The 24,272-nt window shown below is 53.0% G+C and overlaps 2 protein-coding genes across 2 annotated transcripts; one reads left to right on the forward strand and one right to left on the reverse strand.

Annotated features, from left to right (window-relative positions):
* Positions 1 to 1,588: 1,588 nt before the first annotated feature.
* Positions 1,589 to 17,367, reverse strand: Crybb1 (crystallin, beta B1). Its single transcript, XM_005396158.1, has 6 exons — positions 17,343 to 17,367; positions 13,729 to 13,911; positions 11,230 to 11,348; positions 7,799 to 7,931; positions 4,125 to 4,267; positions 1,589 to 1,847 (listed from the first exon to the last, which is right to left on the reverse strand). Exons 2-6 carry the CDS (start codon positions 13,900 to 13,902, stop codon positions 1,664 to 1,666), a joined length of 753 nt encoding a protein of 250 aa, XP_005396215.1. The 5' UTR covers positions 13,903 to 13,911; positions 17,343 to 17,367; the 3' UTR covers positions 1,589 to 1,663.
* On the forward strand, positions 13,209 to 24,272 carry Cryba4 (crystallin, beta A4). Its single transcript, XM_005396157.2, has 8 exons — positions 13,209 to 13,363; positions 16,114 to 16,265; positions 18,015 to 18,111; positions 19,167 to 19,217; positions 19,822 to 19,940; positions 21,506 to 21,647; positions 22,317 to 22,459; positions 23,958 to 24,272. Exons 1-8 carry the CDS (start codon positions 13,226 to 13,228, stop codon positions 24,103 to 24,105), a joined length of 990 nt encoding a protein of 329 aa, XP_005396214.2. The 5' UTR covers positions 13,209 to 13,225; the 3' UTR covers positions 24,106 to 24,272.

Below are 24,272 nucleotides of genomic sequence, written 5' to 3' on the forward strand. Positions count from 1 at the left end.
ATTTTGTCTCAGTAACGAGAGAAAAGTAACCAAGACACTTGTCTTTCACACTTTTCTCCAATCCTTAGTTATCAGCTGCCCAGCCAAAGAACAAGTAGGCTGCCCACTTGGATCCAGCCAGGGGAATTCACCACTCAGCCTTCTTTAAATTGTGCTTGATCTGTTCACATGACAGCTTCCTATCAATGGTGTATGATACTGATATTCTGCTTTCTGAAGTGTTACAAAGTCTTTTTTTTTTTTTTTGGTTTTTCTCCGGTCCGGGGAACCGAGCTCAGGACCTTGTGCGTGTGAAGTGTTACAAAGTCTTATTTACAAATCAGTGCATTTAAGCATGAGATAAGTCTATTTACACAAAAATGTACCGTACACAGCAGTCCAGGTGGTGGGCAGAGAGGGCAAGAAGTTCTGAGGTGTGGTGTTCAGGATGGGAGTTTGAAAGCAGAGCTTTGTGGAAGCATGGAGGCTCACAGGTCAGACTGCCTGGGTTCAGATCTAGATTCGCTGGCCATGTGGCCTTGCTAGAGTCACTTCCTGTCTCAACTTCCATTTCTTCACATGCAGAAGGGGAATAATTGCGATACCAACTTGCGTGAGCTGTCTGAAAGACATGCTAGGACAATGGGTGCAAAGGACTTGGCTATGTTTGCTGGTTTGATTATTGTTATAACTATGAAGACCAAGGAAGCCACCCTGACATGGTGATAGCCCGCCACAGGACAGAGGACAAACGAACTCCTGGGCCCTTAACCTGTGACTCACTAAAAGCATGATTTATGTTTTCTTCTGAAGCAGTGTGGCGACTTAAAAACTAAAAACTAAAACTAAAAACTAAAACAGGGACTTAAAAACTAAAGGTGTTACTAAAACCCATAACTCTTCCCTTGGGCCTACAGATGCCCAATAGGTAACTAAAAGCGGAAAAAAGCTTGGCTTTCATTTTGTATCCTTTATTACCTTAAAACTTTGGCTATAGGCATGGAAAAGTTGGCAAAATGGGATTTATTAGACCTAAGTTTACCTAACCTGTCTCCCTGCCCCCTTCAAGGCAGACAGCACGAGGATAAGAGATTTAAGGGGACACTTGGGTATACTCAGAAGTCTCCATTCCCCTAAACCTAGGATCACTGTGATTCTAGCAGAGCCCCACATGACAAAGACCACCCCAGGAATCATCTCGTGGGAACTGAATTGGCCCTCACGTCAGGAGGAGTCCTCTGGGGTTATGAACCAGGACTGCCATAACCTGACCCCAGCCCACCTTGGCGCCCCATAAAACTGGTCTCTGTTCTCTTGTGAATGGGCTAGTCTGATTGTCCGCTTCAGTTTCTGAAGTTGAAGCCCATTTTCTATCTTTTGTGGCTTTCCTTTGATAGGGGGCGGCTTTGTTAGGGAGTTGTCAGAGCCGTGCTCCCCCTCATTTTCTCTTACTTTTTAATGAAAGCTTTTTTTTTCCTGCAAATTTGTGCCGAATGCCTCCGTTTGAAATCTCATCATCAAGGACCCTCGCTAGCCCATGACAGCTTCCCAGGAATGCAGAGGGACCTTGTGCCGCACCTCTGTCCAGAGTCAGGAGACATCGTGGCTTTAGGAACTTTTATTTACCGGGAAAGATGACGCTCTCGAGGCTGCACAGGGGGTGAAGCAGCAGCGCGCCACCGGCTCACTTGGGGGGCTCGGCGGCAAGCACGGGGAAGCAGCCCTCGCGATGCCACTGCCTGTCACGCAGGCGACGCACAGACTGCATCTGGGGCTGGAAGGCGCCCCACTCATTCCAGTGCCGGAAGTCGCCAGGCTCCAGGAGGTACTGGTATCCGCGGTAGCCGGGATACTGATAGCCGACCCAGCTGGGAGGAAAGCAAGGACGGTGTGTAAACAGCCAGCCCTGCTGCCTGACCTCCGATACTCCCTGGACCAGGAAGTCCTCCATCTGTCCCTGCAGGCTGCTTCCATCTCTGTCTCTCTCACCACCCCCACCCCCAACACGCCCAGGGCCAGGCTTGGGTCACACAGGCTCCTCTGCTGGCTTTGCCCTGACAAAGGTTTCCTCTCTCTGATAGACCTCAGTTTCTTCTTCTAGCCAGGGGGCGTGGCCACGGTGGCCTGTTCATTTAGAGTGTTTGGGGCTGCCATATAGCTCAGTAGCAAAGCACTTGCCTAGCAGCAGGTCCAGGGCCCTGGGTTCCATCCCCAGCACTGCCAAAGAAAAGAGGGTTTTGGAGGCACACGGAAAAGTGCTCCTGGAGTGCTTACTAAGCATGTAGTAGGAGGATTAACATACATCCCACTGAAAAGGGTTGCCGTGGGGCTCCGGGAGAAAGAGAGTCAAATAATGATTAGGGTTGGGGCTGTGGGGAGTGGGGCAAATATGAGGGCTTTTGGAAGTGGGTTCCTGCCTGCATGGTGGCACATGTCTATGCCCCCAGCACTCTAGGAGGCTGAGGCAGAAGGACTGCAAGGTCAAGTCCAGCTTGGGCAACTCAGTGACTTATTAAGACTCTGTCTCAAAATAAAAAAAAAAAAATAGCCTGGCATGGTGGCTCATGCCTATAATGCTAGCACTCTGGAGGCTAAGGTATGAGGATTTCTGCAATTTTAAGGCTGAGACAACATGGTGAGTTCAAGGTCAGCCTGAACGGCTTAGTGAGACCCTGTCTCAAAAAAAAAAAAAAATAAAGAAGGCCACAGTTATAGCTCAGTGCGAGGCGGTGGATTCAATCCCGTGGCAAAAATAAAAATAAAAAAAGAAAGGAAAGGAAAGACAAAAGAAAAATTTTCCTTTGCGTGTGAGTGGAGTTGTGCATAGCCTTTCAGATGAATGTTCTGACTCCAGTCCTAGCTCTGCCCTGGACCAGCTGAGAGAGTCTAGGTAGATGAGTAGCCCGAGCCGCAGGTGCCTATGCAGTGGGGCTGAAAAGGCACCTGCCTTGCCAGTTGTCTGTGAGACTCGGTAGCTGATCCTTTACAGTGGCTGGCACAGTGTTCCGTCCACTGTAAGCACTCGAAACAGCAACTGTGATCAGTGATTCATTCCTGACTTCTCTCATCGCCTCTGCCGGCAGGATCCTGCTGGGCCTGTCATGGCCCCTGCTCATCCTGCCAAGCCTGGCTTAACTGTCAGTGCCACACTCAGCCGGCTCCCAGACACATCCATCCTCCCCCGGGCTCCCAAAGCATGACTGTCTCTAGCTGGCACCTGAAGGCTCTGTCACAGGGGGACTGGGCTCCCCTGCGAGGCTGAGTGAGCTCCTTAAAGGCAGGAACTGCGCCTCCTTTTTCTCTGTCTCCTGCAGCATGCCTAGCACAGTGCCTGGCTGGCAGCCAAGGCTCAGCACACTTCCAGTGGCTCTGACGGTAGGGATTTGGGTTTCAGGGGAAGCGAGTGGAGAAAGAGTGTTATAGGAACCCAGAGGGCGTGTGGGGATGGCGAGGCAGAAGGCTAACCTTTGCCCAGAGGAGACCGGTGGCTCCTGACCTGCTTAGAGGTGGGGAGGGAAGGCGGATAAAGTGACCCCCTTTGGCCATCTGCCCTTTCTCTGTGTTCTCACAGATGTGGGTCATGGGCTGTGTTTAGAAAGCTTCAAATCCTGAGCACTGGGAGAAAAAGGCACCTTTTTAGATGAGGAGCCTCGCCTGCCTATTGTGCAGCTGGCAGTGCAGAGACAGAGAAGGGTGGAGCTCGCTCTGCCTCCCTGTTGACGGCAGCAGGTGAAGGCCTCTCAGAGGCCACTCCGCTTCTTCTCCAGGCGCTCAGGCTCCCTGCACATTCCTCTTCTCCAGGTCACCCAGATCTCTCCGTCCATGCTGCCTCTGACTCCTGACCTGACTCTGCTCCTTCGGTCCCTCCCCGGTTTAGCAGCAATCATTCTCCCCCATCTGCTGGCTTTTTAGAACCAAGTGCCAGATTTGTTTACATGGATGCAGAATTCCTCAAAGTATGACTCTCCTCCCCAGAGGGATGAGGCTCTGTTGGTGGAATCCAGACACCAGCGCCGGGAGCCCTGGGGAGGAGCGGGGCCTTTTCTAGGAGCCTGATTGATGGGGCGTCCTATAAGGGCACAGCTGCCTCTGAGTCTGTCTGTGCTCCAAGCAGGAGGTGGGGACCTGGCAGAAGGGATGCTTACGTCCCGCTGGAGACCTTCACGCTGCCCACACGGTCACAGAAGCCGTGGACCCAGAGGCTGGGCACATCGTCCTCCTGGATCTCCATGGTGTTGCCCTTGAAATTGGCCCCTTCAAACAGGCAGATCTTGTGCTCCTGGGTATCCTGGGAAAGGAGAGCTGCATCAGGAACAGGAAGCAGGAAGGGAACAGAGAAAGTATACTTAGAGGGAGGGAGAGGCTGAGTGGGCTCCGGCCTCTTGAGACTCTCTGGGGTTGCTGCTCCCTGGTTGGGAGGGGTCCACTGCATCTGAGGAAAAGGGTAGCAGCTCTCAGCTCTCAATATGCACCCAAGGATGAAGTGAGTGAATCCGTATACAGCTCTGGGCACAATGGTTGGCACACAAGGTGATCAAAAATGTTTTCATCGTGATGATGGTCAGGGATCCTAGAGGTTCAGAGAGGTCAAATTTCACAGCCAGCAAAGAGCAGAACCTTTCCACGAAACACCTCATTCCTAAGCCCAGTCTGTGTCTCTGTGGCCTCAGGTGTGTAATCCAACGCCCTCTTGTAAGTGTTTCTTAGAAACCGAGGGAAGTCACACGTAGACCCTGGGGTCATGGAGGGCACTGGTGGAGCAGAGCTGGGTTGGAATCTTGCCTCTGACACCTGTGTGTTGACTTTACCCTGCCCCTCTGAACCTCACTTTTTTCACCTACAGAATGGGGTTGCAATTGCCTCAGTGCAATTATCTGGGACTGTGAGTAATAATTACTCAACTCATGCTTGAGCAATGACTGTGTGAGAGGTCCAGCCTTGAGTTTGAGCATGTGAGTTAGTGCTGGCTTGCACTGATTTATTTTTCCCAGTGCTGGGTGCAGAACCCCCAGGCTTGCGTGAGCCAGGCAAGTGCTCTGCCACTGACCTGCCCCCCTGGCCTTGAATACAGTTTTAATGCTGCAAGTCTACGGGCCTAGGGTTTTAAATTGGCCCGTTATTTCCAAGGGTAGGGATCATCCCTTTTCCAAAGGAATCAGCGACTGCTACATGCCCAGGGATGAAGTGCCACAAGGATGCCCCAGCAAGTGGATCAGAGCAACACCAACCTCAAGCACCTCTGGAGGCTACAGGGCTGAGTCCGAATCCCAGCCCCATCACTGAGCAGTTGTGTGGGCTTTGTCTTTCTTTTGCCACCTCTGAACCCTGTCTTCCTTGTCCTTAATATAAGTGTTATGAAAATCTCTGCCTCCTAGGACTATTGTAGGAGTCCATGAAATGTAGGAAAGCACACAGCTACAGTAGGTGCTTAATAAGTGGGTGGTATGATTGCCTACAATTATTAATCACCAAGAAGCAGGAGGTCAGATGTAAATGCATAGTCTATAGAAGACTCCAGCAGAAGGTTGTGGATGAAGCAAGAGTCAGCTAATTCTTCCAGAGGGAAGGAAAGTGGATCAGGGAAGGCTCCATGGGAGAAGGGACATTTGACAGGGACTTTGGAGGTTAAATAGGAGTGTGCATAGCAGAGAAGAGAGGGAGGGCAAGGGAAGGCACTGAGCAGAAGAGAAGGCACAGGCAAAGGCTGGTAGGTTTGAATATGATGATGGGTATTGAAAAGTAGACATCAGCATGGCCAGAGTATAAGAGGGTGAGTGTGGTGTGAGGCAGGGATACAAATGCCAGGCACTTTGCATGCTGGGAAAAATGCCATTGGTATGACTGCAAGTTCACACTAACCTCTTAACTAGTGACAACCTTTACTTATTATTACCACAGTCTTGGGAAGGTTAAGCCAGTCCCTGGCTCCCCACTGCTGGTAGGGCCAAGACCAAACTCCTCACTGTGGCCTGTGAGGCCCTGCAGGACCAGGCTTTTGCTCATGTTCTTTCCAGTCTTCCACCTCTCTCCCCTGTGCTCCCTCTGCTGAAGCCACTCCCCAGTTTGCCCTGCTTTGGGAACTTTGCGCACACTCTTCCCCTTCTCATGGCCAGTGGTCCCCAACCTTCCAGAGCTGCCTAAGATATTATAATTCTAACACGGAACCAGTAATAATTTTCTTTTGCAGCACTAAGGAATGTATACACATCCTTCATGCTGAGCTACATCCAGAGCCCTTTTTTATCCTTAATTTTGAGACAGGGTCTTGCTAAGTTACTAAATTTGCCAGGTTGGGTGCCAGTGTGCAGTCTTCCTGCTTAAGCCTCCCAGAGTGCTGGGATTACAGACATGCACCACCATGCCCAGCTCCATTATAAAAATATTAACATATTTTACATTACTTTTTCTGTACATCCAGAACATGTGTGTATTTCATACTCACGGAGCATCTCCACTCAGAGTAGCCAAAATTCAAATTCAGTAACCACTTGTGGCTAGTGCCCAAAACTATATTGGACAGCATAGTTCTAGACTAGTAATAGTCAATCATTTAGAGACCAAGTGCCAAACTGCAACCCAAAACCCACTTATTTATCATGAAGTGCCAACACTGCAATGAAACCTGAACACTAATATTTTGTCTTAAAGAAAAACACAGTAACATGTGCCGTGGGTTCACCACCACTGTTCTAGAAGTTACTAGAAGTGCTTTAGTGAAGGCATTTCCCTCCCATAAGCTCCCTTAACCTAGATGGTCAGATAAAGGCCATTTGATGATCAATAGATAAGCCTTCGAATTCTTACAAAGAGTAATTCAGTCTCAAATTCTGAGAATTCCAGCACTACTTTGGTTGTCTAATCCATTAAGATAAGCTTGGTGATGCCCAAGCAGCTGCTTGTTGACACCTGATCACCTCAGATGGACGTTCATAATAATTCTTCGTGCAATAATTCTTCATAATAATTCTTCATATTCGCACGATGGAAGAAAAATGCTGGGTTCCGTCAGAGACCGGCAATGGTGGGTAAGAGGTGGGTGGGTCATGACTCATAACTGACTCATAATTTTGGAAAAAGCAAAGCACACAGGGATATCTGCATTTACCTAGACTGATTCTTCTTTACGCTGACTTCAATCTTACGAGGATAATTCAGCATTCCGTCTGATTATCCAGAGTTTCCAGCCGCCTTCTCCCAGCATTCCTTTCTAGCCACTGTGCAAGTTTCAACCTGCATGTCTGGTGATTTGCACGGACCTTGGGTTGTTTTGTTTGTTTGCTTGTTGGTGTTGTTTTTCGAGAAGGGTCTCACTAAGTAGTTTGGGCTGGTCTTGAACTCATTAGGTAGCCTAGGCTGGCCTCGACTCTCAGCAATCCTCCTGTCTGCCTCCCTAGTGCTGGGATTACAGGTGTGTGCCACAAGGCCTGGCTTGGATACTGGGTTTTAATGCCACTCCAAGAGGACATAGTGTACATTCAGGAATTTGAAACGCCCTGCAAAGAGAGTCCAGGAAGTCCCTGGAATTTGTAGCTCTAACAGGTGGAAGCTGGGTCCAACCTCCATAGCAGAAGGAATAGAGATCACCTGGTTGTTGTTTGTGTTTGCCCAGGGTCCCCAGCTCAGGACCAGGTACAGATCTAGCATGTTCATTGCTTGGATCCATGAACACAAGGCCCTCCTGCTCCTTGGCAACCCAGAGGTCACCCAGCCTCCTGCTCTATTCCTTTTTCCTCGACCTGGCTGATGGTCAGACCTTAGACTTTGGACTTGTCCTGCGCTGCATCACTGACTCCCAAGTGCCTACCCTGGAGCCACTCACCATCTTCACAGGCCGGAAGGACATGAGCCGGTCACTGCGGTAGCTGCTTGACCAGGTGTCCCAGCGAGGGTACTCTCCCTTCTCCAGCACGAACATCTCCCCTCGGAGGTTGGACTGCTCAAAGGCGACCCAGCTGGACGTGAGCAGAACCAGGAGGGGCAGAGGCAAAGAGGAGAAAAATCATTAGATGCTCCTCCCCACCACCTGCCTTCCTGTCTCTTTTAGCAAAGCAGCCATGAGGCCAGTACGAAGGTCTAAAGTGGGCCTAATGTGTCTGAGATTGATTCTCAGCTGTGCCGTACGAACTGTGTGACTATGGGCAGATGACTTCGCCTCTCTGAACCTTGCTTTTCTCATGTACAGTAATACACTTATTTTCTTGAAGCTGATGAAAGATGACATGAAATAATGTGTATGATTATCTGAGCCAACTATTTTTGCAAATGTAGGATTCACACAGGCTGTGAGTACTACAAGAACCTAGGGCCAAACAATTCAGATATTTTCTGTTAAGCCTGATTAGAGCTAATGTGTCCTTCACATTTACTAATTTCCCTTTTTGTAATAAAGGAAGAATAGGCTCCGGCTCAGAGCCTTGGGCAGGCAGCAGTATAATACTGCTGACTTTGTACTTACTATTCTTTTATGGATACATTTGACTTAAAACAAGTGATACTAGCTTGCTGTTTATAAAAAAAGTGATGCAAAGGTTATTTTTAAAATATATATATATTCTCAAAGTATATATGTTTCCCTCCCTCTACTTGCTTGTTGGTTTTGTTTTTCAAGAATGATTGAAAGTAAAATATATTTTAATAGTTGATAGTTAATAGTCCCAGAGGCACACAGTAAGAGAAAAACTGATAGAAGTTTGATAAAGACTGGCTTGGGAGATACTCCGTGAGGTGGTGCGAGGGAATGAGTAATACCTAAATCCCCAGTACCTGTGTGAATCAGTACGATATGGTAGTACAGATGAAGGTGTTTGGACAAACTAGAAATCTGAAGTCAAGTGGGGCTTTTCCTGGCATTCCCGGTGTGGCCAGATTAAAGATGGGGTTGGATGGGCTGGGGGCTGAGGAGAAAGCATGGTCCTCATTCCACAGAGGAGAAGGTGGACTAACGGGCCTTGGACCTGTGCTGTCCATGTGTTCAAGAGTTCTTAGGAAGTAAGAAAGTGCCAAGGGGACACTGACATAAGCATCACCTTCCTAGGGATCGTCCTTTCCCTAAGATTGAGACAGAATGCATCCCAGGAGTCTCCAGTCCTTGTCTGAGGGATGGGTGAACCCTACTTGAGGGACAGAATAAAAAATGTGGACTTATTGTTTTAAAATAGAGTTGAAACTGCCTCAGTTCTGCCCAGTCTGGAGTAGAAGAGAAAAGGGTGGATGGATGGATGGATGGATGGATGGATGGATGGATAGATGGATAGATGGAGGGATGGAGGGATGGATGGATGGATGGATGGTAGAATGGATGGATAGATGAATGGATGGATAGGTGGATGGCAAGTGGGTAGATGGGTAGAAGGAGGGGTGGATAGATCTCTGGATGGATAGATGGATGGATGAATGGATGGGGAAGTAGATGGATCATGAATGTGTGGATAGAGATGGGGAGTGAAGAGGGAGGGAGCCTTGGAAGGTAGAACTAAGTAGGTGTTAAACCATAGACTCTGGATGCTGACAGACCTGAGTTCTAATCCTGACTCACCATTCATTTGCCCTGTAATTTCAGGCAGTCACTGAAGCCCACTAAGACTGATGTGCTGCTCACCCTTCCCCAAACCTCCTCTGTCTTCTTCAGGAGGTTCTGAGGGCTTGAGACAAGAGAGAGGGATTTGACATATTTCTCCCAACACCTTTTTCTTCGCTATGGCTCTCTGGAGCTTGCATTTGAGAAGAGGGAAAGAGCAGGACTCTGACTTTACAGATGAGGAAACTGAGGCTTGTGGGGATGAAGTTCCCAGCCCAAGGTAACACAGTGGTGTCAGAGGTCAGGTGGAAGTCTCCTAGGCCCCAGCAGGCATTTCTCCCACCCTGTGCTGTGGCTACTCTCCTCCCCTCCCTTTTTGCCTCCTTCTATCTTCTTTTCTCTCCATAGCCCTGCTGCCTGGACCCAGCCACAGGCCCTGGACCACAGGCCTGTTTGTATCTGCTCTGGGTACATGTAGCAGAGACCAGCTGTGTCTGTGTCTCCGAGGAAAAATAGTCTGGGTTTGAGTCACCAGCACCAAAAAACAGCCTGAAACCCTAAGCTGGCCACATCCGGCAGTTTCTTTCCCAGCTGGGCTTGGGGGCTGTGGGCAGGGCTGAGGTCGCGTTAACTGCGCCAGGACAGGGTGGTGCAGGAGGCACAATGGCCCCTAGACCAGGGTGACCTTTCTACACTCACAGGGCGGTGGAGGGGTAACTAGACATCGCAGGCACCTGCTGTGTATGGGTGCCCACAAAATGCCACTTGCATTCTGCATTACCTCCTACAGACCTTGAATAATCCTGTGTGGGCGAGTAGGGCCTGGGCTTTTCCCCATTTCAGAGAAGAAGAAAGGGAGGCCTGGAGACAGAGCGAGGTAAACAGGGGAGTTGGGACTCAACCCAAACTTGTCTGACTTCAAAGCCTCAAGCTCATCCCATTTCTGCTATATGCCCCAGGGGCTCAGAATGCAGTCTGACCATGCCCCGGGGCCTGGGTGGGGAGGAAACCAGGGTGCGTTTTGTCCTGGGCTGGCCCAGTGCCCTGACCTCTGCTCACAGGGGCCAGAGCAGGACAGCTGACCTGTCTGAGGGACAATGACTCCTACTTTCTGTGGGGACCATGAAGGCCAAGAGATACCCAGATTCTAGCCAGCTGGTGAGGGCTGGTGCTCAACAGCACTGGAAATGAAACCAGTCAACCTGAGTCACATGGGGGCTCAGCCACTTATGCCTGGGGGATCTTGGATACATGTCTGAACCCTGCAAGAGCCTCAGCTTCCCCACCTGTTAAATGGGGATAAGAACAGCCCCTTCCTCATACAGCATGGTGAATCGCCAGGTGATGTCCTCACCCAGTACCTGGCTTCTCCTGCATGCTCTAGGGCCATGTGATGCTCAGGAGAGGGGACAGGACATGGACACAGGACTCTGGCTTGCTCCTGCCCTCAGCAATAGGCTGATTCCTTCCATACTAAGAGCAGCATTTTCCTGCAGCCCAGAGCCACGGCTTATTGTCAGTGTGACCTTCACGAATGGAGTCACTGCCCTGATCCTCCATCTCCTCCTCTGTGAGGGGGGCAGAGTGACGTACTACCCTTTCAGATTTGTGGTGAGGATCGGGAATCACAGAGGCACCATTACACGATCCAGGCACAGAGGAGGCACCTGCTAAACAGGTTGCTGCCATTGCCCAGTTATCATGGGCGGAGGGTCGCCCCAGACCGTACTCACGGTCCACAGGTGACAATGATGCTGCGCACTCGGTCAAAGCCGCGGTCTCCCAGGTTCAGGCATTCTCCCGAGAACTCCACCCGTCGGCCTTGGAAGTTTTCCTGCTCAAAGACCACCAGCTGCAGGAGAGAAGCCCCCACGCCGAGGGCACAGAGTGAGCGGAACAGCCCAGTTCTGTGCCCTTGAGGTCCAAACTATCCAAACCGAGGGAAGCTCCAGGTCAGAATTCCTTACATATTTGTCTCCCTCTACACAGGGTGTGTGCGGGTCAGGTGAGCCACGGTTTGTGAAATGATCTTGTCCTCCTGCTCCCTACTATGGAGCTTCAGGGCTGCACCATCCTCAGGAACAGGGTGGGGGTGGGGTCTCTCTTCCAGTCCGTTCCTGTCTGTGCTGTTTCTGGAAGACCCTCGCTGCCACAGATCCCAGTCTTGGGGCCCTCACTGCTTCACTTGTGTTCCCTAACTCATGTTCTAGACTAGACTTCATGGATCTGCTCCTGTTCTAGGCTCGGGTGTCACCTTCTCCTGCAAGTGTTCCCAGATCTGTCCTCCTCTGGTCCTATGCTGGGTCTAGATTGTAAGCGCCCCACGTTTTCACCCTATTGGCAGCCCAAGTGACAACACTGCAGAGATGCTTCTGGGCTCTCGGGCCTCTTTCTCCCTCTTCCCATCTGTCTCAATCTCTCCCTCTCCCCTTCTCCCCTTTTTCCAGTCCCTCTGAAGACTAAGGGTTCTCCAGGGCAGGGGCCAGCTGCTCTGGGTCTGTCTGCAGCCCCGGATGTAGGAAATTCTTGCTAGTCCCCTCTTACAGCACAGCCAACCTCTCCCAGCTGAGCCTTGTGATTGGGTACTTTATCCTCTCGCTGTCCCAAGTCAGGGAAACTTGTGATTCACTTGAACTGAGGCAGCTGCCTGCTCTCTCGGAGCCTCAGGGTCCCCAGCTGCAGAGAGGAGGCTCCCACTGCCTGCACCGGGCACTTCCACTGCTATGCTGGTCTCTTGGAGAGATTGCTGTGTGAGAGCCGGGGACAGGGACATGACCTTCCCGGCTAAGCTGGGTGCTGCAGTCTGCGCTTGTCACCCAAGCTCCTTGGGAGGCTGAAACAGGATGATCACACGAGCCCAGGAGTTGGAGGACAGCTTGGACAACATAGTGAGACCCGATCTCAAAACAAACAAAGGATCAAATACCCCAGGCACACTGCAACCACCCAGGGGAGGGGTCCGTGGCAGAAGCATGACGACCTGCTCCGAACCCGCACAGTCATACAGCAGCCAGAACAAACGACTCCCGCAATGCTCAACCAGGTGGAGGCACATTCGGGGTCACATTGTCAGAGATGAGAAAAAAGAAAGCCAGAATAAGCACACTCAGCATGTTTCAATAAGCTAAAAACAAGTCGTACTTTTAAAGGACTAGCATACAACACTATAGAAACACACAGCAAGCAGATAGTGACCCTGGGAGGGGAGAATGGCAGTTGTCTGGAAACTTGGGGTCCAGTAGAGGATTTTTTTTACCAAGTCCTCTCTCTGTATCTGTTTCTCTCCCTCTCTGTACTGGGGATGGCACCCAGGGCCTCCTGCATACTAGGCAAGCACTCTACAAAGAAGCTACATCCCCAGGACTTTTTCCATTTTCATTTTGAGACAAGGTCTTGCTAAAATGCCCAGGCCAGCCTTTAACTTGTGATCCTCCTCCTGCCTCAGCTGCCAGAGTAGCTGGGATACAGGTTTGCACCGCCCTGCCCAGTACGTCTGGGGTTTTATGGGATAGTGGGTTTGCAGGTGCTAGTTGTGTTGTTAAAATTAAATTAAAATGACTGTTCAAATGAAAGTACAGAAATGAAAGCCAGCCTTGAGTGGACCACATGGGAATATGCCATGAATTGAAAGTGCACCTGAGACCAAAACCAAAACTGACTCAAGTCCCTGGGGCCAGCTGCCTCACTCTCTAGGATCCTTTCAGACACTTAGGGCAGCTCCTGGAGGGCATGAGGCCAGCCTGCTGGCCTGGTGCTGCCTCTGGGACAGACAGGGGGCACCTGCGGCTGAGCCTGCCCACTTCCTCCTCTTCCTCTGCTTCTGGCTTTGACACACCCTCTGCAGGCTTACTTGGGCTGGTCCTTGTGGTAAGTACTTCTGCAGCGGTAAAATATCACGTTTCCATTTCATTTCACAACTCCAGTATGGGCCCCTTCTTCCCAGGTGTGTTGAGACCCCTGACCATTTTCCTGGGCTCCAGACTGGCTGGGCACAGGTGTGTCTGGGAAGGAAGGGCAGGAAAGAAGCCAAGGAGAAGGAGGAAAGAGGCAGAGGGGGCAAAGCGTAGAGGGGGGGAGGGGAAGAGGAGGAGATGAAGGAGAGGAGGAGAGGAAGGAAGAAGAGGGAAAAGAGGAAGAGGAAGACAAAGAGGAGGAGAAGAAGGCAAAGAAGGGGGAGGAGAGACAGGAGGAGACCAGGGGCCCAGCCTAGCCACCTGTGCCTAGGTCCTTACCTTGTAACTCCCTGGAGGCAGGTCCCCCCCCTTGGTGCTGGGTATGGGCACGGATGCTGGGGCCAGGGCGGAGCCAGGGCCAGGGGCTGGTCCCGAGGGTGGGGCCCCCTTGCTCTTGGCATCAGGCCCTGGGTTCACGGCCGCTGTGGCTGCAGCCTTTGCAGCCTGAGACATGACTCCGTCCTGCAAAGCCATAAAAAAACCTCTGGCCTCTGTGAGTTCAGGGGTGGCACCGTAAACTGTGCCCCCACTCTCGTACCCCCTTCACCCTGTGTGTCCAAGCTCCTTGAACCCATTTCCTCTCTTTCTCTTCAGAAGTATAAGGCTGGAAGTGTTTTTGATCCAGCCCTGTTTGTAGCCAAGAATTTCCTGTCTGGAGACCACTGATCCCTCAGCTACCTTTCTCTAGGCCTCTGACGGCGCTGTGCCATCCACCAGCCACCCCTTCCGCCTCCCTTTGTCCCTACTGTGCCTTCCTTAGCCTCCTGCAGCTCTTGACCACACATCACATTTACTTGTGTGTGCAGCCTCGATTTCCCTCACCAGATGTAGAACAGTGAGGAGTCATATTTGGGAGGCCCCGGGCGCACCACGCGCCATCACAAACATTAATCTTGCCCTGCCTGAAACTCAGAGGAATAACGGAGTCACTGTGCCCCCTGCCCTGAGCTGAGCCTTCTGAGGCTGGGAGAGAGAGGTGCCCTGCCTGGGCCACTCAGAAGCAGGCATCCAATTTCAACTCCAGTTTCCAGCAGATGGATCCGGGCAAGGGGGTATCAGACACCCTGCCTGGCATTTAATCCCTCTGATTTGTTCATGCTTTTCTCCTCAGTGCTTGGCTCTGTGCCTGGCATATAGGAGAATCTCATTTGACATCTGCTCAGAGACTAAACGCTGTGTGTCCACATCTTCATGCCCAGGTGGCTGCCTCTGGCATCCTCGGGGGTCAGGAGCGTGCGAGCAAACACCGGCCTGGGCCTTGGACACGTAGGAGGGCCCACGCGGATGGATTTGCTCCGCATCCAGGGCTCTCCAAGCAAGCGCTGTGGCTGTGTAGGCATGGGGTGGAGATGGCTTTGGTTAATTCCAGTGGCTCCCCACTGCCTTGGGGACCTAAGGCTGGAGGTGTTGTTGCTGCATGCCTGCTTCTGAGTATGTTCTGGTTGCCTTGATTTTGTCCTCAGGGGAAAATAAACACTCCTGTCACCTTTGTGGAGGATTGGAGTCCCCTTGACAGCACAGGTCCTGCTGATCCCCAAGCTCCTGTCTCTCTCTTGTTGGGGAGAGCAGATTCCTCCCCCAGCCTACCCTGAGGAAGTCTGTGGCCACTCTGGAGCCCTCAGCCACAGGGCGGGCCAGACATCTGGGCCACATCTGCAGCTTTTGGCCGCCCCTGCCCCCATTCTGTGCAGTGGTGCCGCAGGAGTAGGACAGACGCATGCTCTGCTTAGACATGTTCTCACCCTTTCTCCCCTGCTTCTCCTCTCTCTCCCTGCCTGTCTCGCACTGTGTGATTCCATTATTACTTCCCTCTCTCCCTCTCTTTCTGCTTGTGTCCTCGCCAGTGTCCTGCGCTTGTGTATCTCTGCTTCGTTCTCTGTTTGTTACCACTATTTGCTGTTTTTTCTCTTTCATTGTCTGTTTTGCTCTTCTCTCTGCCTTTTTCTCTTATCTGGGATTCCCTTCCTGTGCGCTCGCGCTCTCTCTCTCTCTCTCTCTCTCTTCTCTCTCTCTCCTCCGCCTTCAGCACTTGCTAGCCGGGTGGCTTCCCTCTTACCTGGGGACTTGCTACTTCCTGCTGGAGGACAGGCTGTGCTCTAGGGCACTAGGGGCCGACCCCCCATTTTATAATCTGGCAGACATCAGGCCCTATAGTGCGGGGCACAAAGGGGGCGCTGGCTCAGCAGCTGAGAGGCCAGGGACCGAGTGGGCCTCCCCGGTTACTGCCGAGAGCAGCACTTTCCATTGTGAGCAGCATGCAGGGCAGAAGCCCGGGCCGGTCGGCCACACTAGGCCCCCTGGCCACCCTGACTCCTCTCATGGCCGCAGCCAGGGTGGGCCTGAGGGTCCTGGCCAGCTTCAGTGCAGGGCAGGTAAAGGGCAGGAGACCTGGGTTTGACTCCTGTCTCTGCCACAAAGCACTGGCGGCTTTGGGCAGGTCTCCACCCTCCTTACCTCTGCGTCTGCAGTCACTGGGGACCTGCAGTGTCCTATCAGGTGCTGCACAAAGGCAAAGTGACACTGTGGGCAGGAGAAGTAGTCTATGAAGCAAGGTGGGCTTCTGCAGCCCCCTCCTCATGCTAAGCATGGCACTAAATGCTTTGCCCTTACCGCCTCTGTCAATTATGCTGCTGATTGGGTGCTTGTGTTATACCCATTTCACAGATGAGGAAGATCAGGACGTGGAAAGGTTGGCACAATAAGGTCAGTGCCCACCCAGGTGGAAAAGCAACCCGACCCTGGGTCCCTGTGCTTCTTCTCATGCCATTTAGTCTTGGCCCTGCCCTGCGGCCCTCACCCTCCTCTCCTGATTTCAGGTAGGCCTGGGGGTCTCCGTGGGCTCAGCATCTGAGACCTGGGGCCTGTTCCTTTGCTGATCTGTCTGAAGTCTCCCGTTGGCCCCTACTACCTGACCCCAGGGACAGAGCTGGTGGCCAGGAATATGGCAGCTGCCTCAGACTCCACTGCGTCTTGCTCCTCACTGGCCCCAGGCCCGGTGTAGGCCCTGGCCACAGAGAGCCTCCTTTAGGGTTTAGTGACTAAGTGGGCACACCAGTGGCCCATCAGGAGGTGTGGGGGATATGAGGAAACCCAGGTCAGGAGAGAGAAATTGGAGACAGAGAGAGTGAGATAAGAGAGTGGACGGACAGAGGCACAGAAGGGCACAGGGAGATTGGTGGTGAAGGAGAGGGACAGAGAAATGGGTCCCAGGGACTGCACAGACTCCACACAGAGGAGCAGACCCAGTGGTCTCATTCCCGCATGCCACAAATGGAGAAACTGAGGCCCAGGCAGGGCAAGTGGCTCCGACAAGGTCCATGACAGGAATTCACAGTGAAGCTGGGCCAGAGGGGCCCAGAAGAACTGCTCAGCCAGGTCACCTGCAGGCTGACTCCTCAGCCCTGGGCAGGGTATGTGGGGGTATCTTATGGGTTCCCGCCTCATCTTTGAGGGTCTGGGATCCCCATGGAACCCAGCTCTGTCTTGTGATCCTGCTGGCTTGGGGCCACCTCTGCCTCTGCTGCTCCCTGCTTCTGGCCCCCCACATCCCCAGCCTCCCCCTTTCATCCTGAGCCAAGGCCTAGGAGGGCGAGGCAGGAACTGTGGGACAGGATGAGACAGGGCAGCCACTGGAACCAGGGCCAAGATGCCTGCGGTGGGGGCCACCCACAGGCCTGGGATTCAAAGCTGGGCCATCTGGGGCAGATCCGTGCCCCCCTTGGCGCTGAGCCACCCACTAAAGGGTGGGAGCAGGGGACAGACACTGTGCTGGGCGCCTCTGCTCTGAGCATTTGACTGCCTCCGCCCCTGTGATCTCCCAGGGCATGGAGCCTCAGGGATCCACCCCATTTACAGAAGAGGAACGAAGCTACCCCTCCCCTCTCCCAGCCCACCTCCTCCTCTCTCAGATGGAACCAGGACCGCTGTCTTTACAACTGCCAAAGCCAAGCTCTTAGAAGTTCTTTGTGAATGATTATTTAAGAATGAGCACCCCTGTTATTAGTGACAATAATGACAGAAATGACAGAGGTACACAACGCCTTTCATGTCCCTGGAACAGTTACAAATGCCAATCATAGCCATCACACTGATCCTCATGACACCCCGATCACTCAGGCTCTTTTACTCACTTATGCTCAAGGAAACTGAGGCTTAGAAAGATTAGTGAACATGCTCAAAGCTCCCTGATCAGCAAGAGGGGGATGCAAACTGGGCTGCCTGGCTGTATGTGCTGCACCCTTAACCTTTAATTTTCACGGTCACGCTTCAGCAAAGTCACGCAGGTGATCAAGCTGCATTTAGCACCCATCCCCAGAGATGGGTGTGGCCATCACAGGCCCCCGAGGGATCAGGTCACCCAGGTGGTAGGAACAAGGCTGGATCTCGCCTTGCGTGAGCTTGTTCCCAGCTGTGCTCTTTCCTCCTCCACCTCTCGTCAGCCAGCCCAGGGGCAGGGTGCAGAAAGCAGAGTACTCGGGGAATTCTGCAAGCCCTGGACGTGCAGCAGGTGAACTACAGTTTGAAAAGCATGTTTGTGACCAGCAGCTCTTTGCTTTTGCCGGCAGAGCCATCTGGACACCTCGCTGGCTTTGCAGACCCTGCAGGCTGTGGCCCAGCCCTCCTCTAACTCTTCCTCTTCAGGAACCTGGAGCTCCAGCCCCGGTGGGTGACCAGCTCTTTGTTGTCCTTGGATTCCATCTGTCTCCCTGTCTCACTCTGCAAATTCTCCTCGTCCTTCAGGGTCCAGCTGAAATGCCACCTCCAGCAGGAAGCCACTGCTGCAGCTGGGATGGGAAGGGGCGTGGGAGGGGCAAAGGGATGGGCATATCACGTCATCGCACGACAACCCCAGGATAGAGTTTACTTCCATCCCATTTTATAGGCAGAAATGGATGGGGAATGGCTCGCTCAAGGTCACACGGCTGGTAGGGATGACTTTGGACTCCTCATTCGGTGCTCACTCTTCTGCTCCAGCCCTGTGGAGGTGACTGAGGCTGACCTTCCACCTCTCACCGTCCTCCATAGCCATCCCCTGGGGGAGGTGACTTGCCCTGTTCCCTCCCAGCTGAAGCCAGAGCTGCTGACACCTCGGCCCTGGGGTTGTGGCCAGGGCTGGCTTTTGTTTCTGTTACCCACTTGCTGAGTCAGGGTTTTGCCGGCCAGGGGCCCCTCTCCACTCCCTGCCTATAAGAGCTTGACCTTGGCAGGTCTCAGTTCTGCCATGTTCTCTGGGCCCATCTCGGTAAGTCCCCGGTTTGGAGGGCTGGGCTCAGAGCTTAGAGTGAACACCCTGGGAGGGGGGTGGTCCAGGTCCCCAATCCTGGGGACGTCTCTGTGTCATCTCGAATGTCATCGTCATCCTAACCAGGAACAGGCCCCACATGCCCAGACTGGTCCCCATGAGCCTCGTTTAGGGACAGCTCTTGCGCATTCCCTCAGCTGAGCAACCTGGCCCTTGCCTGGCTGACGCCCTGGTGGCCACACAAAGTCCCCTGCAGCGAGCAGATTAAACAGCACAGAGTAGAGCTCAGAGGCACTGGGACCCAGTGTGGAAGAATTCAGAAGTGGGGACAGCATGGTCGATGGCACTGGCCCTAAATGGACAGGATGGGAGAGGGATGGGCCGAAGCCAAGATCCTAGGACCCTGCCCCTGCCCAAACCAGAAGGGAGGTGAGTGGGTTGGGGTGGAAAGGTCTCACCTTCTTCTTCCATGCAGGAAGGGGCCAATATGACACTGCAGTGCACCAAGTCCGCAGGACACTGGAGGGTAGGAAGTGGCTGGGAGGGTGGCCCCAGAGGGGTGGAGGACACAGGTCAAACCAAGTCCCCAGAATTTTCATGCCCACCCTGTTGAATCCCTGCCTTGCCTGAGGGAGGGTTCAGAATGCCCATTTCACAGACCACACCACCAAGGTTCCGAGCCAGGCAGAGCCTGAATAAGAAATCGGGTCTTTGGGACCCTGAACGTGGACTACTACATCCTCTGGCAAAGATTGCACTTGTCTCCTGCCTCCTCTCTTTGACTCTGCCTGTGTTTGGGGTGGGGGGACTTTGAATTTGTTATTAGCCTTAAAAACCTAGAGGATTCACATCAAAGTCCAGGTTTAGGGAGTGGCCTGGAGAATCCAGAGGTCCAGCCTCGTTCCCACTAGGCCGGGGTTGGTGGCCCTAGCCAAGGCCACCCTTGCCTGGGCTGTGCTCTCCCCAACCCCACCTTCCTTCCCGGTCTGGGCCTGGAGCACCTGGGTTTCCAGCCCTGTCTTCCCTGCCCGGCCCAGCCCGAGCCCTGGGGGACTCCCAGCCCTCACCTCCGGCGGAAGATGAGCTGATGCCGCAGGCTCCGCCTTCCCCGGCTTTCCTCTGTGGCACAGGTGGTGGTCTGGGATGAAGAGGGCTTCCAGGGTCGGCGGCACGAGTTCACGGCTGAGTGCCCCAGCGTGCTGGAGCTGGGATTCGAGACCGTGAGATCTCTGAAAGTGCTGAGTGGAGCGTGAGTGTGTGTGTTGGGCGGGGGGCAGGAAGGGACCTAGAGAGTGGTTCTGGGACTTTTAGAGGTTTTCAGCCAGATCTTCCCAATCTGCTGCATGCGTCCCCACAGAGGCCATTGCTCCCGTCTGAGCCCCACTCCCCTTTCTGAAAGAAACAGAAACTAAAAGAGCAGTTACCGTGGTGTGTGCCCACGGGCCCTCCTGAAATGCTGAGGAGCATGCAGGACTGCTGTGTAAGGTTACACAGGTTGTGCGCTGCCCAAATGTAAGGGGTGCCGTTCACACAGTCCCTGCCCACTGGATGAGACAGCTCGGCTGGGTCTGAAAATATCCCTCTGAGGCATCCACTGAAGGCTGAACTCACCAAAAGTAGAAGGCAACTGCACAAATATAGTTTTAAAAGATGCTGTTAATTTTTTTTAGCTAAATATTGCTATCCAAAATGCTAAACATGATCCTGTTTTGGAGAGGGGGAAAGGAAGAGAGATGGAGAGTGTTAGCGTTAGGGTTAGGGTTAGGGTTAGGCTGGCAGCCACGGCAGTAGGGAGACATGAACCTGGACGGAATCAGACCATGCATTACCACAGAGGTGACAAGTGCAAGGGGCATGTGGGTTGCTCCTGGGTCCCTGACCCCATAGGTGACCTGGATAAAGAGTCATCCTCTGGATGGAGGATAGGCAGCGGCGTGGCCAGCTCCCTGCAGCTGAGGCACCACTGCTGTGCTTCTGCTCAGCCCCTCTGTCCCCTGCTGGTGTCGGGTGGAAAGCCCCAGATCCCCTAAAGGGGCAGAGAGGAGGAGATGTGAGGTCTGGGCTGTGCCCCATGCTGTCCATCTCCCAGGCCCCGCAGGATCACCAGGAATCCCCCAGGCAGCCTTCAGTGAGCCCTGTGTACATGGCCTGTGGGGCGGCGTAGGTACAGGTTGGCCGGGGCACCAGTGTGGGGCAGAGGTCCTCTACCTATGGGACGCACCAGTGTTCACGGGCTGAGGGTCTGGGCAGCGCCTCTGCTCAGAATTCCTGATGCCTGGGGCCAGGTCTGTCTTTGTGGGGGTTCCTCCTGTGCTGTAGGATGGGGTTCCGGTCCATGGACTAAGAGGAACCGGCCGCACAGCAGGAGGTGAGCGGCAGACAAGGGAGCAAAGCTTTGTCTGTGTTCACAAACACGCCTGACGGCTCCCATCACCACCTGAGCTTCCCCTCCTATCAGAGCAGCAGGGACATCCAGTTCTCACAGGGACACAAACCCTGCTGCAAACTGCACGTGCCAGGATCCAGGTTGCCGGCTGCTTTGACTGAACTGAAAGCCGTTCTCCACACACTGTCTTCGCTACCCTTACAATAGAAAAACTCTTCCATGAAACTGGTCCCTGGTGTCAAAAAGGTCAGGGACTCCTGCTGTAAGGTGCTCAGCAGCGTCCCCTCTGTATGTGGAAAGACAGTCACAGTTTCTCCTTGAGTGACAGCCACAATGTCCCCTGCGGCAGAGTCTCCTGAGTGAGAACCCTGGCCTGGGACCCAGGGCTGGAGATCTCACCTCCTTGCCCTGCCTCCCTCCATCCGCAGGTGGGTGGGCTTCGAGCATGCTGGCTTCCAAGGGCAGCAGTACGTGCTGGAGCGGGGTGATTACCCGTGCTGGGACGCCTGGAGTGGGAACACGGCCTACCCCACCGAGCGCCTCACCTCTTTCCGGCCCGTGGCCTGTGCGGTGAGTCCTGCCACCCAGCCCCCCGGAGACCTGAGCCCCATCCGTGGTGCCAGACCATGAGAGATCCAGAGTTCACATTCTCATTTCCCCTCTTCAAACCATGTGACACAGGCAGTCAGTCTCTTTCCACGCAGCTCATAGCCCCGATGTCTGCACAGCAACCATAAAAAGCAGGTGTGGTTAGTGCCACTTTGCAGATGTGGAAACAGGCTCAGACATGCTGTGTGCCATGTCTAAGCTCTGACACCTGGTAATTCTTTCTACCAGCCACACAGCACCTCTTTACCATCAGAACCTGCTGGATACTTGGGTCCATTCCCCACCCCTTTTTCTTTTCTTTTTTTTTTTTTTTGGTTTTGGTTTTTCTCCGGTACCGGGAACCGAACTCACGACCTTGCGCTTGCCAGGCAGGCGCTTTTGCCGCTGAGCTAAATCCCCAGTCCCCCCACCCCTTTTTCTGTTGTGAGGAACGTCCTTGCAGCTGCTTTGCTCCATGATTACTTTCATGGTGGAAAATCCTGGGAGGGAAAATGATAACCCTTCCATAAGTTCTGAATACCTGCTGCCTTAGTGCCCTTCCAAGAAGTTTGCCAAGGGCTGGACTACGAGCTTGTGGGAACCAGGGAGAGTGCCAGGTGGTCTGACCCTGTCTCCTGTCTGTGTCTATAGAACCACCGTGACTCCAGACTGACCATCTTTGAGCAGGAGAACTTTCTGGGCAGGAAAGGAGAGCTGAGTGACGACTACCCCTCCCTGCAGGCCATGGGCTGGGACAGCAATGAAGTGGGCTCCTTCCACGTCCACTCTGGGGCGTAAGTGGGACCAACACTCTCCTGACGGGGAAAGAGAGGGTGTTGGGAAGGATAGCCCATGACTGTGAGAACTGTGTGCTGGGGGCTGCTGCCCACGCTTCAGAGGACATACAGGCACATGAAGGTCTCAGGCAGAATTATTTGGACTGCGGGTGATGGCGATCTGGACTAAACCTGTTTAAGCCTAAACAATATTTATTGACCACTGTAATTGGCTTCAGTTACAGCTGGATCCAGACGCTATGATCTGTCTTCCTTCCTGTTGCTCTGCCTGCCTCAGTGTGCTATATTCTTAGATTCACTCTTCTCATGTAAAAGCACAGACAGCAGCTTTCTCTACATTCCAGCTCCAGGGATGGAGACCCTTTGTCAATGATTCCATCAGAGATTCCAGAAAAGGTGCTCACTGATCCAACGTGGGTCTTGTTCTCCATTCTGAACCAATCACCAGGCCCAGAGGAATGGAATACTCTGATTGGCTAGACCTGTTCCCATGCGCATTACTGTTTTCAGCTGTTTCCCCACCTTAGCCTAGAGGGGGAGGGATGACAAGACCTTTGTCCTGAAGAGGGGAGGGAAATGGATGTCCAGCCTTAAAGACACAATGGGGAGCCAGCAATTTGCTCCGTCCAATAGCAGAGAGAGGACTAAACCCAGCTTCCAGCTCAGGGTCATTCCCATCTGTCCCCTAAGAGGGAGCAGATGGAGGCTCAGATGTGGGATCCTCATGTAGGAGGACATCAGAGTCACCTTCTCAGGGGCGCTTTGGCCCCTAGTAGGCAGTGATGAAGGTGGGTGGTTGGGTATTTCTTTTTTCCTTTAGTTTTCTGAGGACAACCAAAGGATCCCATTACCTCAGAAAAGGTGTTCCCCTAATTCTTGAGTCCATCTCCCTCTTTTACAGACAGGGAAAGGAGGACTCAAAGTCCAAACACCAATCTTTGTCCCAAACAATATGGGAATCAACATATTAAAACAACAGCTCTTTTCTTGGAAGTGGCTCTGGGTAAGGGAGCAAAGAAAAGACCCTTCCTTGCTTTATTCACCCATTGGCCTAATATTGGCGTAATATTGGCTCCCCCTCTTCTCTACCAGGAGAGGAGGCATCAGGCACTACAGGTGGAGTTGAACAAACCACAGACGTCCTTGCACCAGGAGCTGCTGGCAGGGAAGGATGACATCTCATAAATAACTTTAACATTTACTGAGTTATATGAGTGCTACAAAGGTGAAGTCAGGGCTGTGGCCTGATCTAGAGGGCGGGTCAGATCGCCCTGATAAGTCATGATTGTGCTGGGAACCAAAGCACAGACACAAGTCAGCCGTAGAAAGACTGGCCAGAGGGTGTTCCTTAAGGGAAACTGCAGGCTCAAAGGCCCGATGGCCAGAGAAATGTTTATATACTCCAGGCAATGGAGAAAGGGTGGGACGGCTGGGCTGTCCTGGTGGATGTGCTGGTGCTTCTGGAGGGTAACTGTCTTTCTCTTCCCTTTGGCAGGTGGGTGTGCTCCCAGTTTCCTGGCTACCGAGGTTTTCAGTATGTGCTGGAGAGTGATCACCACTCAGGAGACTACAAGCACTTCCGGGAGTGGGGTTCTCATGCCCAGACCTTCCTGGTGCAGAGCGTGCGCAGAATCCAGCAGTGAGCCTGCCTGGTGGAAGAGCTCAGGCACGCATGTTCCTGCCCGTGTAGCTCTGGCAGTTGCCACATGTTCTGTTCTTTTGCCACCCTCGTGCCCCCTCAGAGCCCAGCCCCTGTGTCAGCCTGCCCGAGCGCAGTCAGCACAAACAACTCGATGATGATGATAATAAT

The sequence above is a fragment of the Chinchilla lanigera genome, unplaced genomic scaffold, assembly GCF_000276665.1.
Source record: "Chinchilla lanigera isolate Chin_1 unplaced genomic scaffold, ChiLan1.0 scaffold00054, whole genome shotgun sequence".
Classification (NCBI taxonomy): Eukaryota; Metazoa; Chordata; class Mammalia; order Rodentia; family Chinchillidae; genus Chinchilla; species Chinchilla lanigera.

Coding starts and splice junctions, on each gene's coding strand:
- Cryba4 (XM_005396157.2), top strand. CDS start 13,226: ATGAGGCCAGCCTGCTGGCCTGGTGCTGCCTCTGGGACAGACAGGGGG. Junction 19,941..21,505: donor CTGAAAGTGCTGAGTGGAGC/GTGAGTGTGTGT, acceptor CTCCATCCGCAG/GTGGGTGGGCTTCGAGCATG. Junction 21,648..22,316: donor TCCGGCCCGTGGCCTGTGCG/GTGAGTCCTGCC, acceptor CTGTGTCTATAG/AACCACCGTGACTCCAGACT.
- Crybb1 (XM_005396158.1), bottom strand. CDS start 13,902: ATGTCTCAGGCTGCAAAGGCTGCAGCCACAGCGGCCGTGAACCCAGGG. Junction 11,349..13,728: donor TGCCTCCAGGGAGTTACAAG/GTAAGGACCTAG, acceptor TCTCTCCTGCAG/CTGGTGGTCTTTGAGCAGGA. Junction 7,932..11,229: donor ATCATTGTCACCTGTGGACC/GTGAGTACGGTC, acceptor GCTCACGTCCAG/CTGGGTCGCCTTTGAGCAGT.